Here is an 18,327-nt window from a genome sequence, read left to right as displayed (position 1 = left end):
ATCAATTAATAATATCAATAAATAGATTTATATTAATCTAAATAGAAAAGAGTGTATCTCAAATTCCAATCAACATCTGCAGGCAGAACTGTTTAAAGCAAAATTTCTAATTGCATAATTATATTATTCCTGATCTAATTTTTTCGCTATATTAAACAATTATAAAAAAATTATTAATTTTACTCGTGTTAATAAAATAATACAGATAAAGTGTTAATCATAAATTAATTGCGATATATATAATTTATTATTCTTGACTTAATCTTTTTCTCAGAACGTGCGTGGCTCAACGGTACTGTTTACTGAACGCGGTCATTTTCCCGAAACGCCCCCATCTAGTCATTTGTTACGTTCGCGGACCAATCACGTTGCGTTCTGCAATTACGCACGCGGACGCTCCGTCTTCCTTTCTCGTGGGAGTGAGGGAGAGCGAGGGAGAATCCGGATGCACACTCGCGCGTCGCGAGCGCGAGTGCTCGCGAGTCGCGAGGGGTAACCGAGGGGTAACGACGCTCTCGGCTGTCGCGTCCATTTTCCGAACACACGAAGCTCGAAGCTCGGAGTCTCGGGAGCTCGGGCTCGGGGGGAACAAATGCGACGAATACAAATAATGGAGTGTGCGTCTTTCGGTTGATTGTTGATATTCGCCTGATTCACCTGTAAACTCGCGAACTCCGCATGTGGCGTACGTCGCGTCGCGACGTTGCGATTGCGAGTCGCGCGCTTCCCGCTCGATGAAATGTTGTGCCTTACGTGTCTCTGACGTTTCGCATGTCCGAGTCCGCGAGTCGAGACTGTCGAAAGTCGAGAGTTGGGACGGATCACGGACACACGGACGACGGACGTTTGTTGTTTGTTGTCTGCCTGTGAACCCCGAGGACGGTAGAGAAAGGGAGCGGGAAGGACTCGCGCGTAGTCTCATTCAACTCAAGTCACACACAAACAGTGTCCGTAAGCGAGAAGGCATCGACGAGACGCGCGCTGCCCGGGCTGCCCCGAGTATCCTGTGATGTTTCGCGAAATGTCAGTTGCCGCTGTGACGAGACTGTGACATCTGTGACGTCTGTGACGCCGGTGTCGTGACGTCGTGGTCGTCGTGAGTACCGCTCTACCGTTGTGACACGAGTGTCACGTCTGATTGAGGTTAGACCCCCGCGGCGCTCCGAATGTAAACCCTGTCTTATGTCTTTATCCCGCCTGTCGCCTGTGTCTCGGACATTGAAGTCGAACTAAGCTAACTTAGACCCACCACTGACTCGAGACTCGACTTCTGTCTCCGTGTCTCCGGAGAGATCGCAGACTACTGGGGGGAGCGGTGGTTGGTGGTTGTTGTACTATTGTGGTGATACATTCCGGTGCTGCGTCTATGCATTGATGTGTGTATATACCGTTTGTGTGTCATGTTCTCATCTCGGTGAATAGGGATTGTAGAATCATGTAAGTGCGCATCCACTTACGTAGCGACTAACTAGGAAGTAGGAATCGTAACTTGTTGTCATGCATCATGTATCGAGGGAGATTTAGGATATTAATACGCGCTGAAAGTTAAGGATAACGCTTATAACGGCACGTGTTCCTTACAGGGCAGATCGGGATTATGATATGGGTTCTGCAACGGAAATGATGGTAAATGATTTTGATGACGAACGAACATTGGACGAGGAAGAAGCCTTAGAAGGTAGCGAGGATTCTCACAACGAGTTGTCCAACTTGCAAAAGGTATATTTCTGTCATATATCTGATATATCGGCACTTTTGCACATATGTATATGCATCTGTCACTTTGTAACAAAATTCTGATCCCGACTATTCTAGGATCAAGCCTGAGAAATGAAAAAATCGAGCCCATAAATAATTACAATTATGATAAGTTTCCGCAACACTTTGGACTCAAAGTGCGTTCTCGTAGTGAGATTCCATGTTTAGTCTCTAAAGTACGCTCGATGTAATAATGATCTATTTCTGTCTCTTTGAGCAAGGAAGGTGATATGCCACTGAAAGATCTTCTTGCCATGTATGGATACGGTGATCCCTCGACGGAGAATTCAAACAGTTCCGATCACATGTTGCTGCCATCTGGAAGCGGCGATCCCGAGACCGAGGAGCGTTACTCGGACAAAGGTGACAACGATGCTGATGACGACGACGATGACGACGAGGCTGATGCAACCAGTAACGAACCGGACCTTAAACAATTCTACACAGAAATGCTAGTAAAGGGGAAGGATAAGTCATCGCCGTTGTCGGGATCCGCGACGAAAGGCAATAGCGGCATTGGAGTAGGCAACAGGGACAGCAGGAAACGTAGAATCGACGACGACGAGGACGACGATGAAGATGTCGAAACCGAGGACTGCTTGATAACGGGCACTCGAAGCGGAAGTGGAAAGAAAACCAGAGCGTCACCTACAACGGGAAGTGCTACGGCTGTTGCGTGCGATGGTATAGTTAATTTAGGGGGAGCCAGTGCTACCGATAGCACTATCGAAGAAGGTAGCGCCAGTGGCGCGATCGATGGTCCGGAAGATAGGATAGTCAGTGCGGGAATAGGTGGTGGCAGTTCGAGATTGTTACGGAGTGTTTCAAGGCCGCAAAGTGAGGAAGAAGAGGACGACTGTGACTACAGTCCAGACGAGGAAGAATGGAAGAAAACGATCATGGTTGGTACTGACTATCAAGCAGCGATACCAGAAGGCTTGTGTCGTTACGACGATGCCTTGCCATACGAAAATGAGGATAAAATGTTATGGGACCCCAGCCATATATCCGAGGAGGATACGGAAGAGTTTCTAGAACGCGCGCAACTTCCTGCGGTAAAGGGTGGTTCGTTGCCGGCCGGCTCACATATTAGAGATGACGAGCAGGCTTTATATCTTCTACTGCAGTGTGGCTACAATCTCGAAGAAGCACTACGAAGACGTCGAATGAACGTGCTTCCTCCTACGGATGCGGTGAGCCTTTGGTCAGAAGAGGAATGTCATAACTTTGAAAATGGATTGCGCACTTACGGGAAGGATTTTCATCTTATACAGAAAAATAAGGTATGTATTATACATATATACATACATTATGCACATACACGCACATGCGCGCACGCGCGCACACATACAAAATTAAACTTTAAATTATTAAAGATTGAAGTAAAAATATTAAGACGTGAGTGGATTTCTAACTTATTAAAAATATAGAGCTACAACTGCAATGCTAATAATATTGCTTAATTTTTTCACAACTGTATATAAAACGCTACCATTGTACGATACAATAAAAACGCTATTGCAGAATAATTCTTTTACAGTCGAGAACTTTAATTATATCATGTAATTAATTTAATATATTTGTACAAGTCATCGTTGCATTATGGCTCAGTAAATTTTATGGCGAAATTTTCTTCTTTTCATAGGTAAGAACGAGATCGGTCGGAGAGTTAGTACAATTTTATTACTTATGGAAGAAAACGGAGCGGCATGACATATTTACGTATAAAGCGCGATTAGAAAAGAAAAAATATGCTCTGCACCCCGGTATCACGTGAGTATTTTTTCTATCGCAATTCATGAATACGTTTACATTAAAACACGAAAACTTTTGAAATATACTATATGTAACCTATTAGAGAAAATTAAATTCTTAACATTCGATAATAACATTATACATTACCCAATTAACACACTTTACAATTGCTTTCGTTAATACACTTATTGCAAGCGTGAATGACAGAACCATTAAATCGCAAGCAGGGACTATATGGACCGATTCCTTGAGGAGCAAGAGGGAGTGCGAGATCGCAGCAGTTCGCCGAATGTTCATTGTTTGCTGTATGGTGATGCCAAGCGGCAAAGATCGAGCACCAGCGTGATCAACAACGACGAGTCCAAATCAGCGGATGCTTGGGATGGAAACGCGGTTGATCCATTGGCGGATGTTAATGGCCCAACACCACCGCCGCCTCCACCACCTCCACCACCACCGCCCTTGGTAACGTCAGCCGCGACTACCATGTCCTCGTCAATATGCAATTCCAGTGCTTTGACCATACCGACGTATTGTTCGCCATCGACTCGTCATCCGGACTGTCCCTCGTCCGAATCGAGTTGTGTGAACCCCCTAGCGTGGAGTGGTATAGTGTCCCGAAGTCAACCTACCTCTTCAGTCATCACAACGATAACGATAAATACCACTACAGCCACTACGTCTACAGCAATGGTCACAGCTCTCGGCTCGACGAATACAGTTACCACTAGTTCCACCGCTCCTGCTGCTACCGTTGCCGCCACTGCTGTCTCTAATAACTACTACCATCAACGAGTGACATCATCCAGAAGTAATGATTCTCACGACACGCCCTCGCCCGAGAACATTTTACCTCATCTGCCCCCTTAGCGTCTAACCCGACCTTCAGGTGTTCATCCTGAAAGGCGACGGATGTCCTTGCGCGGTGTGCCTAACTCGGCACTCGCACCATCGCTATTGTCGTAACGCATAATATTCGTTAATATCAAGGATTCTATTTTTATACTGTATCGCGCGTAATATAATTATTAATCGTCCTTAGCGCGAGTGCGCGATGTTGTATAGTGATGCGGAAAACGGAGGAAGACACGCTTTTGCGTGGAAGATTAGAGCATATGTAAGATTAAAGATACAAATTCAAGATAAACGCGGCAAAAACGAGCGAGGGTCACTGTAGCTTTCTCTATTTTTCTTCTCTCTGTTTATGAACATAGAGATTTCCATGCAAACAGAAAGACACATTTTGAAAAAGACTCGTTGGAAAGCGCCAGTATTCAACAGAAAAGTGAAATAGTATTATACACTGTAAATTTTCATGGATAAATCATTGTATTGCATAATATGTAATTGATCATGATTCAATTTGTCCAAGGCACGTTTGTCCTCGAATCGGCAATAAATTTGTAAAAAGTATGGTATGGAATTTCGCGAAATGATTTCTTAAGTACGACAAAGTGGAATCTGATAAATGTTGGAATGATAAAGTTAAAATGAAAGTCAATAGAAACATGGTCATCGTTATTTTAATGTAAAGGATGCGCGTAAATAGCGATCCTAATAATTCGTTTCCCTCGTTAAGTAGTTGGCTGTGTATAAAATCATATAGTTTGTATTTTCACGTTTTCCTAGCAAACTATTTAAGAAACACGAAATATTTCTAATTTACTGGATACACATTATATTATGTTTAATCATTTATAAATAGTGTTGATATAAAAAAGCACAGGCTAAATTAGAAACGTTGGCCTTTTTATTCCTCATCAATGTTTCATTATAAGTTATAATACATAATACATGAAAGAATGTTACGTTTATTATCAAATAACATTAGCAAACATTTTTTTATCTTTCGCAAAATAACATGCACACAAGTGCTCAATTATATCATACATGCTCAATTATGTCAAATTATTTACTTACAATTATGTGAAAAAGATGGTAGCTTTTAATGTATAAAAACGTAGCTCTTAATGTACTCATCATTTATAATCATCATTCTAGAATGCACAGATCTAGTTTCCATTTCAGAATGATGAATTATATATTAAGAGAACTACGTTTTAAATAAAAAAAATACTGTTCATCGAAATTGTGCCGAGTCCAACGACTCGACAACTGTCTTAAGTAATTTCCCCATTAATGGTAAGAACTGCACGCTGCTGACATTCGTTTTGAAAACGCCAGTAGTGAGAACACTGTCATCGAGTCTTTTCTCTTGTGTTTCAGTTTGGTTCATCTCCATCGAAGAATTTTCGTGGTCGGGTGAGCACACCGGTGCTTTGTCAATAGTACTATCCTTCTGGAGTCTCGCTGGTAAATTCGTTTGCGTCCGATCACTCGTATCCTGAATCGTCCTAGAACTTCTTGTATCTGCGTCTATCAGGGAACCCTTCACCTGCCAGATATCGGGAGTACCGCGGTGTTCGAGAAAATCGAAGAAGACTCCTAGCTCGGTAGCGGTCTCCCGTGCTATAAGCTGACGATCTCGCAAAGTAAGCCTGGGACTTTTCACTCCTTCCAGAGCCTGTGACAGTATCAGGATAAGATTGATTTCTAATGCCAATCGTGTATTGTTCTCATCCATAGACTCAAACCATGGATCGCTAAATCTGTGATTTCTTGCTATGATTGGGCTACTGTTACCCGGAGCGCCGGGAGCCCCACTACCGCCACTCTTCGTGACGTGTCTACCGGTTGCCAAAGCGGTTGCTCTCGAAAGAATGGTATTTTCACATATCAATGGATCGTAGGGTCGACGCAAGAGTCTAGGACTGCTAAGTAATGACACGGTGACATCTAGACCGCTGACGTATCCTAGGAATTCTCCGCCAATGTTGGATGACGTTCTGGAGGTTGAAGCGGAGGCTGCGTGAATGATTCGTCGTAAATCCTTACTCGTATGCATACGCCGGAGATTTTCTGGCGCGGCGCGTTCCCATTCCTTCTTCGCAGAATCCGTTTTATCTTCACGTCCAGATTGCGGCGTTGAAGATGCGGGTAACGAAACAGCAACGGGTTGCGAGCGAGAGTGAAGAGCCTGGGTAAACAGTTGCGTCGAGCTGATGATCGTGCCATAAGTGAGTTGTGGCCCGGAGCTCATGCTCATTTGCGGAGGCCCAAAGTTCATTTCGGCCATCGGCGTATACCAGTAATCCTGAGTATATATCGTATCTACCAGGGTATTCAACTTTGGCGAAAAGTGGACGAAGCTTAGTGCGCAGGTCGTGTTTATGACGATCAGTTTGTTCACCAGTAGTTTCAATTCGCCGCTAGGCAACCGATTATCGCAGGACTCGAGCTCTTCGGCACTCTCCACACTAATACCATCAATGATGAATTTGAGTATTCGCGGCCTCAGCAACAGGTTTACCGTACTATCGTACGCCAGATACATGCACTTGATAAGAGTTTCGCGAACGCTTGGTTGAATTGAATTCCAAACGTATGTTTGCGTGGCTATAGCATGTATAAGAGCGACCAGTGATTGTATAAGATCAGCGGCCAGTAGATCGGCAGTGTGCCTCAATAACGTGGATACCACCATTAATTGATGCTCGTGAGAATTTAAGAAAACAACAATATGATTAACAAACATCATGTGCGTCTCGCTGCTGACCAGACCTATCAGAAATTCCAAGCCTAGGGTGTACAACGGCCACCAATCCTGGCAACGCCATTGACCATTCGCCGAATCATCGTACAGCGAGTCGAGCATACTGTTGGAGATGTCTGTTGGTGGAATCAAGTTGAACCAGAGTTTCGCGACGTCATTGTCGTTGATAGGATACGAACAGTATGGTGAACGTGATATAACACCCAACAAGCTTAGTGCCGCTGCGCTGAACTTCAGATATGGGTATTTTTGAAGTGTACATCCGACGCATACCATCAGTTCAGGTATCATCTGACGAAGTTGCACACAACTGGCTCTTAGACGATGCTTGAAATTGGCATTTCGTTCGACGTATGATCGTAACAGTTGCGTCACCATGCTGATAGCTAACGTCGCTGGTAGACTTTCTCGTATACCGCGGAGTGTCTCTGCGCTGTGACAATCAGCCTTCTTTTGCGTACCTTTTTCATCAGTCTTGAACTCGACAGAGAATCGCTGTTTTCGGTGTTCCAATTGAAGAGCAGCTTCCTTCAATTCCTCTAGTTCACAAATAGCAATCGTGCAAGAGTGCGCTAAAAGATATTCCAGGGTTGCCGAATCCTCGGCTAAAGTACTTTTGACCAGTTGCACGCATCCAAGCAGCAACGAGATCATTGTCTGTCGTAGGGCTTTTCCAAAGCCGCGATAAGTCTGCGCTATTTCTTGCGTGAGTTGCGACAGTCTGGTTTTAAAAATCCTCGAGTCACCGACGCACATCTGTTTCCACGAAGTGATGCACCTCAGGGATAAGGAAGCCAGCAACATCGGAATCTTGCCACTGCTAGAATCGTTGGGTTCCTTCACTCGCTCCAATAGAGAATCCAAGGCCAACTGAGTTAAAAGATGCGCTTGTGTTACGTTAATTGGGTAATTTTTCGCCGTTCGATCGTCAGTGAGCATAACGATAAAGTGATACCAAGACTCTAAATTAATTTCGTACAATGGTTCTATCAGTCTATCTTGCTTTGTACGCGGTTCTTTATTCTCGCCTTCGCCATTTGCAGGAACATCCAGAACATACATAGCTAATTTTTTCCAGTGATCCTTAGACTTGTCCAACAGCTCCTTTAGACTTTTCGAGAAATTATTCTCTAACAATGGGCTTTTGTACAATTCTAATGTAATTACATCTAATAATTGAGAATAACCCTTCGCATCCGCCACTAAAGTTTTAAAAAGCGGCGCGAATAGGTGACTCCAGAACTTGTCTCGTTTCCGGAAAAAATTGACAAGAATCTCATTTCTGTGATACCACATGGCGCGCAATACCGTCATCGTGCTGTCGTACAATTTATCACACACAATATCGTCTTCCTTGTACATTCGTTCTAAATATGAGTCCAAGAATTGACTGCAACCCTCAGTAAGAAATTCATCGGCTGAACGTGGAAAGATCCTCTTGCGTTCTGCTTGATGCATGATGTTGAAGAGAGCTTCCGTTAAGCCAGGTTGTTTCTCCAGACACACGGCAACCAATTCCAAGATAGCGACTTTGACCTCAATCGCGCATGTCGGCAGAGTTAATCGAAATGCGAAGGTTTCTCGTATAGATGTTCCATCCATTCCCATGCAAACGAGCAAAGACATGGAGAATTCCTCCGCGAATTTTTTTAATAATCTTACAGCCATTTTTTGCAACGAAGGGCTAAACCAAACATACAGGTAATTAACAATGGTTGGTACTATAAGAAGTCCATTGGGTACTCTCGGAGAGGAATACAAAGCAATTTCAAGGGGCGACCGATCGCTCAATTCTAGATTTAGAGATTTTCTAAACATTAACAGTCGATTGACTATCGACAGAGCTAGTTCTACACTCTTGATAGTCTTGAATCCTTTTCCATTGATCCAATTTGTCTCCGTGATCATTTTATTGTGCAATGTACGCTCGCCCGTCCGAAGTAATTTTAGCAGCGCATGACGCGGTTCTAAGTAGAGCAAACTGTATACTACAACAAGTTGCAACTCGTTGCGAATATCGTTTTTAGGTAAAGTTGAGTCCAGAGCTCGATGGATGCAAAACATACTTTTCAGCCACAAGTCGATTCTTTCTGCGTTTGATTCAAAATACCAGGAGTCCAGCTTAGGTAATACAGCTTGTAGCAGAAATACCATGCCTGGTATTTCAATGGTGTACATGGCTTCTCTACTATGCTTGGTGATTAGATAATTGTACAATGTGTCTAGAAACGCGCGGAGAATGGGATACGTATGTTCGATGGTTTCTATACCTGAGAGCCACGACGCGATGAGACCACTGTCAAAGGAAATCGCTTCCGCAAAGTCTAACGGCTTTTGATACCAATTATTAAATTTTGGATAAATACCAGATCGCATTCGCGAGAGAATGTCTTCGGGATATCTCAAAACCAATTTTGATGAAATGCTGATGCAGACGGCAACGATTCTGTACAAGTTCGGTGGCAGTGTTGGATATGAGAACCGATTAATAATTTCGAAACTTAATTCTGTGGGAATAACCATGCTCGATGGTATATCAATATTTTTAGCCAATAACGCTTCGACCAATTTCAAACCTTGACAAACATTTTCTGGTAAATCAGTCTTCACCGCGCTGATATTTGCAATTCCGCCACTCGCTTGAGAAAATAATTGTTCTATTTTATGATGCAAAGCATTCCAATAACTTGCCTCTGTACGAAACAAAACTACTTCCTTCTCATTGGACAACACGGTAATGTTCTCGCGCACGCAGTTGTTTGTTATAGTAAACGAGTTTTTTTGAATTATACAATCTGCTTCGTATGGCCGTAACGGCTTACTGTGATCTCTTCGACGAGGAACTTCTATAGTCACTGTTTGTAGATTATCCAACTCCGACGCGATCTAAATAAAGAATAATTGATTTTATGTAACATATAATAAATATTAAATATTTAACAAATTCGATATAAATATATATATATATAATTCATATGTTACCTTTTTGGCACTCGTAATTGTTGTGGATGCCAGACCAATAGCTATATTGGTTAACGGTTCGAATTTGTAAGGATATAATTCTTTGGCAACTTTGTAAATCGACCGTATGCTATCACATGGTTCATCCCAGAATCTAGCTGCGCATTCTGGAAACTTGACTATGGTAGCCAAGGCATCAAAAATACCATTTAAAGCACTTAATCGATCTTCATCGACAAAGACACACACTAAAGACAGAAGATTATAAACGCTGCTTCGCACAACTTCAGCATAATGGGTCTCTTCTTGAAACATTTCGCAATTTATCATATCTCGTAGATACTGGAATACGTCAAGTTGTATGGCTTTGATGCCAAATGGTCTGAAACGATTCAACATGTCTAAGTTGTCCGGATCAATCGAATAATTTGCTAGCATCCATGACAAAAGTAACGGTCCATCTTGTGGTGAACTTTCACGAACACATTTGTGCTCAAAGATTTCTTGCATATTGCTTCTGACACCGTTTATCCAGTCTTCTATGCCAGTACTAAAAAAGAGACACAATGACAAAATTAAACGTGTGTACAAATGAAATTATTACAATACAAATTTTAATTATGCAAAGTAACTGTACAAACTTACTGCTTATCTATATCCAGTGTTACAAGTAATAATGCTATTTGACTGTACTGTATTTCTTCAATCTTTTTAGTGACAGCTTCCTTGTCTTCGTGGCTTTTTGTACTGACTAATCGTCTAGGTTCACCCTAAAAAATGTTCACTATTTGAGCAAAATTTCCAACTATGGTCTGAGAATATAAAAGACTTTTAAGTATGAATCTTACCCCAATACTACCATAAAACTTGGCAAATTCGCAACTAGGAATATGTATATCATGTACAATCACAGTCAATATATGAAGCAGCTCGCGCATCTCAATTAAAGTACTATTATATAATCGATGTAAATGATCTTCCGTGCAGAACTGCGACCGTGTAGGAGGATTCACAAACTTCAACGCTTCTATTTGTTTTCGTATAGATTCAAGTAAGTTTCCCATCAGAATCTCATTAAAAAAGTTGACAAATTCTTTGTGATGAGGATGTCTTTCGTTATCTTTATACTCCATCATAAGTTTAAGGCATTTTATCAAGGTCACTCTCTCGGAGTAATAAAAATTCCAAATATCATCGATTAATGCTCTTATAGACGTAAGATCGGAGAGCTGTGACGCAAAAGTCTCTGCGCAATTTCTGTATTCGTAGGACACAAAATTACACACTAGATCCCAGGTAATTGTGGCATCCAAATTCTTGCAAAAATTAAAAACATGATACAGATGTTAATATTAAGTTGCAATAAATATCTTATAAAACAACTGGCAAATGTAAAACAATATACTTACAAGGAGTGGAGCAAGTTTACTAATCAAATCGTACATTTGCTGTAGAGGGGGTGGATCTCTTTTAGAAATGCTTTGCAATGATACATCTGTATATGGCTTAAAAAACTGAAGCCCTTCTTTAAGTAAGACAGTGGCATTCTTTATTTCTTCTTCAACAGTTTCTTTAGCGCAACAACATGTCGTACCAGATATGATAGACCACAAATCCTTGCTGCAACTGTAAATTATTATTACTTAATTATTATTTCTTTTATATAGTCCCAATAGACAGATCAATAAGACCATTTACGATCGTGCAAGAAAAACGATATTAGCAAAATATTGATATAAAATTGATAGACATTTTTATTCCTTCCAAAATAAGATATCCCATTTCGATCAAATAAAATCACGTGAGATATAAAAATAATATACATATATGTGTACTTACGGCAAGTTGCCCATTGGAGCTACTTCCATAGTGAAAGTTTTATCGTTTTATCACCGTATTCGTGTCAAATTATTTCTACTCTTTGCACAAGCGAACAAATAAAGTCACGTATGGTTGTAAGAAAATATTTCGTACTTTACAATCTTAATTGCTTGTCTTTAACGCACATAAACATTACGGTGTCTCACATAACCTCAATTCTGATGTTGGCGGGCGATATTCACCGCGGCACCGCGGTAAACACATGTAAACACATGTGACTGTGAGCTGGTGAGCGGTGCCGTTTTATTTTGCACATGCGCGTTGAAAACAATTCGAGTAAGTAATAAAATACGAAAGTTGAGAGATGGTCTAAGCACTCTGCGTTTATACAGTTTCTAAAATGGACCGAAAATGAATAAAATGTTTTTTTTTTCTAATTTACGAAAAGGTCTAGTCCGTTTTTTCCTAATTATTTAAATTTATATTAAAGTTGCTTATTTATAGAATGACTTTAACCGAAATGCCGTATGTGTGGGAATAAAACGGCATTGCTACAACATCGTGTCGCTTTGTTTCACGTGTCAACGCATGCACGAAAAAAGCGAGCCAGCAAAACTGCTTGCGACAGTCGCTTTAATAAAATGTTCTCCAGTATAGCGTTGATAGCGTTAATTAGTTAATTAGAACGCTTGCTGTATTTTGCAATTTTTCATATGATATACCGACTGAGAATCGATCTTCGGAGCAATATGAATCAGGCAAGAACGAAATAACGCGATACTTCGCGCAAAGATGTCGCCACCAAACGGATCTTCCGCGCTGCAAGTTTTTCCGAAATTTGAATTCAGTCCATTCGCGCCGCGACAGAAGGTAGTGAAAGTCGTATCCGTGATGATCGTGATCGTGAGCTGATTAATTGATCTATTTGTCTAACGAGGTAAGTCCAGTTTTGCCATCCGCAATCGCGTTATCTATTACTCGAGTAATTTACTTGTACTCGACCAATTCCGGTCTACCGTTAACACGACGAGCGAGTGTAATCGCGGTATGAGGTATGAATATTCGGGAGCGTTTCGCGTTTTTGACCTCGTCATGTTGTCTCGGAGCTCTCGGAGTAACGAGACGAAAAGTGAGATCACGAATCTGCGAAAATTGCCGACGAAATGGCCAAAACTATACGATTCTGCGGTATTAATCGTCCCGTGGAATAATGAGCGATATTGGAAATTACGATTAATTATGCGTTATTAACGTTGTTTAAATAGCGAACTGTCCATGCTTGATATATTCGCGAATATCACGCATCGCTTATTTCGCGATCGAGCGAAGTGGTATGATGGCTCGAAGGAGCTTTGCATTACGGGCGGAGGAAGTTACTCGGGGGATGAGAATAAAGATTTGAAGGATATTACGAGCGAATTAGCCTTTATCTTGATAGAGCACTTTTTCTTCCGCGGCGTTGTGCTTCCTCCGCCATTAATATTCTTCAAGATACGCGGGAATGGAACTCGGTAGTGGAGAAACATGCTGTATATATCATTTCGGGCAACACGAAACTTCGTGAGAGCGATTATTCTTGCCTGCTTGAGAATTCCGTTTTGCATTACTTCACGAAATAACATGACGTTCGAGTGACTGAGCGGCACCGTATATTTTTTTTTTACAAACCGCTGCATTTTCTATTATTTATACATATATATCATATTATACATATATCTACATAACATTGTATATTATATTGTATATCGTTAAAAAAACCTCTTGGAATATCGGTTAAGATACGCTATCAAAGCGACGAAATTATACAGATATTTTTTCACGCTTTAAAAATCAGTTCAAATTAGAAGGGACGTGCTTCTTTTGCGTAATTCGCTGGTAAGATTAATAGTCGTGGAGCGTCCTACTTCTTGGCATTATATTTTAACGATAAACACTCCGGCCATCTTGAAATTAGTTTTCTCTCCGCTGGAGAGTTAACGAAGCCGGATATTAGATTCGGGAATAAATTTCATAATGAAAATCGCGCGGATCAAATAAATAGCGATTGAAGCTACACTCGATATCGGTAATTAGCGGTCGGAATTTTGTTTCGCGTCGCGCGCTCGATACGGTCCGCACGGTTATTTTGAAGAAGGTCTCTCGATGATCAATAGTCATTCTATCTTGCAGGCATTAAGGAATAAGGAGCGAGTTACGGCGCATAACACGTGCTGGAGAAAAATCGTTCGCGAGAGCGCCAGGTGAAGAGGGCGAACGCCACTGCTACCGAGCTCAGTCGCGGACATTTATCACACTTATAGGATCCGCGACTCGGCCAGAAGAACGTTGACGGCCGGTCTTGTCCACGGGTCCACGGGATACCTATTGCCACGGAGTGATGCTGGGTGACGTGACGCTTAATGTAAGTACACCGTGTTTTGCTTCCTCCTTTTCTTGGGCGACAATCGCTGGTTTACGTGTAATGTTCACGTAATGTTCACGCTGCTAATAATTATACATGTGTAATTGTATTGTTATTGTTATTATTGTTATTTATACCATTGCATTGCATTATCGTAATAATGTAAATGTTTATATGTATATAATTTTTACTTCTTTGTTCGATATATCACTAAATTGTCAGACAGTTTTCAACTTATAATTAGTGCACGTTGAACAAATTGTATACAATGAATATTGTAGTAGACTACAATTTTCAGATACAACTTTGATGCTCTATTATTTAAATTGTTATGGCATGTGATTCTTGACAATAAAACGTTACATGTATATCGTTAAAAAAAACTATTAATATTTATATAAAACGGTTGGTGATTTCGCGCGTGCTATTAGTTATCGCGCTATTGTTGCACTGTTCCGAGTTAATATAACGGACGATATCGGGTATAGCGTAACGGCCCGGCAAATAAATCCCCGCGCAGCGTTGCGTTAATTAACTCTTTACAGCGCCGTCAATTAAAAATCATAAACTGAATACGCGACGTGGCGAACGGGGGAGAGTTCACCCGCGGGTAAGAGGCGGCAGTGGTCGCGTGTCAGGGCGCCGACGCGGGTCGCGCGTCGCGACGCCGGGCGCCGCGCCGGGCGCCCGCGCCGCTTCGGAGGACGGTGGACGGAGACGCTGTTCGTCGCCGCGGCCAGTGTACGTTCGTCTTGAACGCGGAACGCTTCGCGCACTCTTATTCGTAGCTTTCCCTGCCGAGTGATTCGATTCCCTCTTATCGGGCGATACCGTGTGCACGATGTCGGCACGACGTGCGTGACGAGGGAGGGAAGCGAGGCAGAAGATCGCGTCGCGATTACTATGCAAGCCGTCGAAGCGAAAGTTTCCGCAGATCGATCGAACGCTTCGGCTTTTCCTTCCGCTCTTCGATGCCGGCGATAACTTTTATCCTTTTTCCTTTCCCTTGACATCGCTCGGTTAAATTACACGCCAACGTGCCCCCGATCGTCCCGATCTTGTGCCGTTTTTAACAGCCATTTAGCGCGCGTTTCTGCGAATATATTGGACACAAATTCGCTCCAACGAACGATTCGTCGGGCAACCGACAATATGTTGGTTGTATGAGCGTTCGATCTATAATGCAATTCTGTAACAGGTGATGCGCTGTCTCTTTATAAGTGCGGTAGAGCTTGTTCGCGACTCGTGTTTATACGTGTCAGCGATTTGACGCGAATCTGCTCCATGCGCGACGAACGAGCGGATGTCACTCTAACGATTCGGATTCGATTCTCGAAAGTGCTCAAAGGAATTTTTGACCGGGTCTAACGGGACAACGACGTTCTTTTGACGTATAGCTTTATGATATCTCCATCCCTCGCACTTGTTGCTAATTCACTTTCTTGAATCCTTAATCGAAAGGGAAGATTTTCTGATGTCTTTTACAATTGGATGCGAGACACGTTGTACCCATTTGACAAACAATCTTGTGAATTTCGATCGTACTCGCGTATAATTTTATATCGCGATTCTTTTCTTTTATAGTCGACATTTTGTCGAGAGACACACGAGAGGTTTGCGTTCTCCGTGCGCATTTATGTAATTTAGGCCGAAAGTGTCAATATTTTCAAGCTTTTATCACAGTGATGCTACCACAACGCGACTGTACACGGCAATGCGGATATTCGGCGCATCTCCGAGCTAGGATGCATGTGCCTGTGTAATTTGAATCCGCCGCAAGTTCGGTTGTCGGTGCTCGACAACCTTTTGATGTGTCTCACTTAATAGTGTGCTTTCACGGTGTGCAATCGCGAATAAACTATTCTCTGTTCAGGATTGATATATGCAGTTTCTATTACAGTATGCAGTCCTTGAGCGAACTATTCTCTGTCTAGAAATTTGGTATAGATCGGATAGTTTCCGTCATTTTCGTCATCGAAAATAGTCTGATGCAGTTGTGTATCTTTTGAAATATATAAGAGTAATTTTATTTCCTATATCGAAGTTGCGCCATGTATAATGAAGAATATCTGCAATATTTTGTTTGAATATGTAATGTATTTTTTACTGGATATTAATGTCATTAATGTATCTAGTTGAAAACGATTCTTTATTAATACCAGGTATACTTATTTCCATACATTTTATTTATATAAAATTCAACAAAGTTCTTGTCAAGCTGTGAGAAGGAAAAATTATCTGGGAAATATCCGATTTTATAGTATCTAGGGCAGAACCCCTGTCCCAGATTTTAACAATTAGGAGATTTAATTATTTAATTTTTATTTACTTTACACTTTTGAAGCAAACACATGTGTGTATTCGAATGTTTTATTTTTCCTTCGAATCAGTTTCCAAACGTTATCGTAAAATGTTTGTTTTTGAAACAAGAGATATGCAATTCCGAATAAATTTCCTTTGTCTAATGTGATACTGTTAAGCAATTTGCTGCAAAATTTCCGATACCTCAAAAATTTCCTCAAATATGTTTTATTATTTCTATCTCTCGTTTACAATTAATCTTCCTAGAATCCTGAATCCTTATCATTAGCGGAGATTTTCGGCGAGATATCGGTATTATCGTAATACCACCGTATGCGAAATATCACGTTATTCTTTTCGTCTGGACGTGATTTTGCTCGATAAAATGGGTGAACGCGGTATTCCAGAGAACTGTGAGCGGTAAAATGTAGATCGACGCTATTTTCTTTACGTTCCCCGGACATTATTCAGCAGACATCGCATCTCGTGACTGCTCTTCTCTCCTGATGAACAACTCCTTATTATATATATACAGAGAGAGAAAGAAAGAGGACCCGTGATCGTGCGCGTGTGACAAATCGAGGATCGAACGCGTCGTGGCGTGAAACGTTTCGGGATGAACTAGCGCGCAATGGACATCCTCGTATTCGTTTCGTAATTGGTGTCGGGGAGATACAAGATAGGAGAATAGAGAGGGACATCAGGAGAATCGACGACGGGGCGGCCGTCGAGATCGAGAGGGACGAGAGCAAAATGAGGGCCCCGTTGCTCCTCTTAGGCGGCATTGTTGTACTGTCGCTCGCGGTGGCGAGGGCTCTCTCGTGTGTGTGCTCGCCGCTGGAGTGCGACGTTCTCACCGACGAGGACTGTCCCGGAGGCCTCACCTGGGACCCCTGCAGGTAGGCGACGCGCGACGTTTACCCTTACCGCGGCGCGGCGCGCTCAGAGAGATCTCCAAAGCGGCGGAGCTTTGCCTCGATACCGGAATACCAACGAGTTGGAATGTGGCTGTTTGCGCATTTCCTATCCCCTCGGTTAGGAAGACTTTACTCTCGAGATATCAGGTTTATTATTTTTACTTGATTTTTTTTTCTGTCGGGCGATTGTATACAGAAGGTTCAACTATTCGCAATATACGGAAAAACAGGGAACGTGGAAAATTTGTGTCACGGAAGGTATTTTAATAAACTTCGATAATGGAAAAGGAGAAAAAAATATGGAGGATTTTATTATGTAAATGCATTATATCCTCGGCACGTCACATACGATATTTGCATACTAATTGCTATTATGTCTTCTCAACTGTAAAGATGCTATACTGGGCAAAAGCATAATTTTCAATTTGAAACTCTCTAGAGTCGGACTCTTTGTGTTCCGTTGTAACAATTGTGTTCTACTACGCGTTGTAATTAGTTCCGAGTACAGCGAGCAATTAAAACGCGCGCTACAATAAGGCCCGCTGCCTGCGTTTTTTTTTCTCCAGGCAGCGAGAAAACGCCGTCCTTTGTCGTTCATCCACCTTTGTTTCCGCTCCTCATACGCGAATTGCGTTTTCGCGTTAGCAACTCATTTGTGGAGAACAGCGAGAATGGTGTTATACCTATAAAGGTAATTAAACCGCACGGATCAAGGAAGGCTCGCATGCGCTAAGGATGGCACAGCCTCGAAATGTTATACGAGAGCGTTTATCATCGACGTGTTCGATATCCATGTGGCC

General features: G+C 42.0%; 3 protein-coding genes across 12 annotated transcripts in view; 2 read left to right on the top strand and 1 right to left on the bottom strand.

Annotated features, from left to right (window-relative positions):
• The first annotated feature begins 445 nt into the window (after positions 1-445).
• On the top strand, positions 446-4,926 carry LOC139825393 (mesoderm induction early response protein 1). Of its 7 annotated transcripts, none has more exons than XM_071798079.1 (5): positions 446-1,096; positions 1,589-1,719; positions 1,980-3,041; positions 3,404-3,531; positions 3,738-4,926. In XM_071798079.1, exons 2-5 carry the CDS (start codon positions 1,603-1,605, stop codon positions 4,381-4,383), a joined length of 1,953 nt encoding a protein of 650 aa, XP_071654180.1. In that variant the 5' UTR covers positions 446-1,096; positions 1,589-1,602; the 3' UTR covers positions 4,384-4,926. The 7 variants fall into 7 exon arrangements, with proteins under 7 accessions (XP_071654180.1, XP_071654176.1, XP_071654179.1 ...); XM_071798075.1 differs by having other exon boundaries at positions 446-1,376; positions 1,584-1,719; XM_071798078.1 differs by having other exon boundaries at positions 446-1,437.
• A 315-nt stretch (positions 4,927-5,241) lies between these two features.
• Nup188 (nuclear pore complex protein Nup188) lies at positions 5,242-12,159 on the bottom strand. Its single transcript, XM_071798073.1, has 6 exons — positions 11,927-12,159; positions 11,497-11,713; positions 10,936-11,403; positions 10,733-10,857; positions 10,109-10,637; positions 5,242-10,012 (listed from the first exon to the last, which is right to left on the bottom strand). Exons 1-6 carry the CDS (start codon positions 11,953-11,955, stop codon positions 5,594-5,596), a joined length of 5,787 nt encoding a protein of 1,928 aa, XP_071654174.1. The 5' UTR covers positions 11,956-12,159; the 3' UTR covers positions 5,242-5,593.
• Positions 12,160-14,932: 2,773 nt separating this feature from the next.
• Positions 14,933-18,327, top strand: part of Cmpy (crimpy) — a 256,147-nt gene continuing 252,752 nt past the window's right edge. The window contains exons 1-2 of one of the 4 annotated variants that reach the window (XM_071797837.1): positions 14,933-15,507; positions 17,018-17,509. In XM_071797837.1, the coding sequence (XP_071653938.1) occupies positions 17,364-17,509 (146 nt within the window). In that variant the 5' untranslated portion in view covers positions 14,933-15,507; positions 17,018-17,363. Of the gene's footprint in view, positions 15,701-15,992; positions 17,510-18,327 lie in introns of all 4 variants that reach the window. The other 3 variants (XM_071797836.1, XM_071797835.1, XM_071797834.1) reach the window with 3 other exon arrangements.

This window comes from Temnothorax longispinosus, chromosome 2 (assembly GCF_030848805.1).
Source record: "Temnothorax longispinosus isolate EJ_2023e chromosome 2, Tlon_JGU_v1, whole genome shotgun sequence".
NCBI lineage: Eukaryota > Metazoa > Arthropoda > Insecta > Hymenoptera > Formicidae > Temnothorax > Temnothorax longispinosus.
Note: the sequence above shows the minus strand (reverse complement) of the source record. Positions and strands in the feature narration are given on the sequence as shown.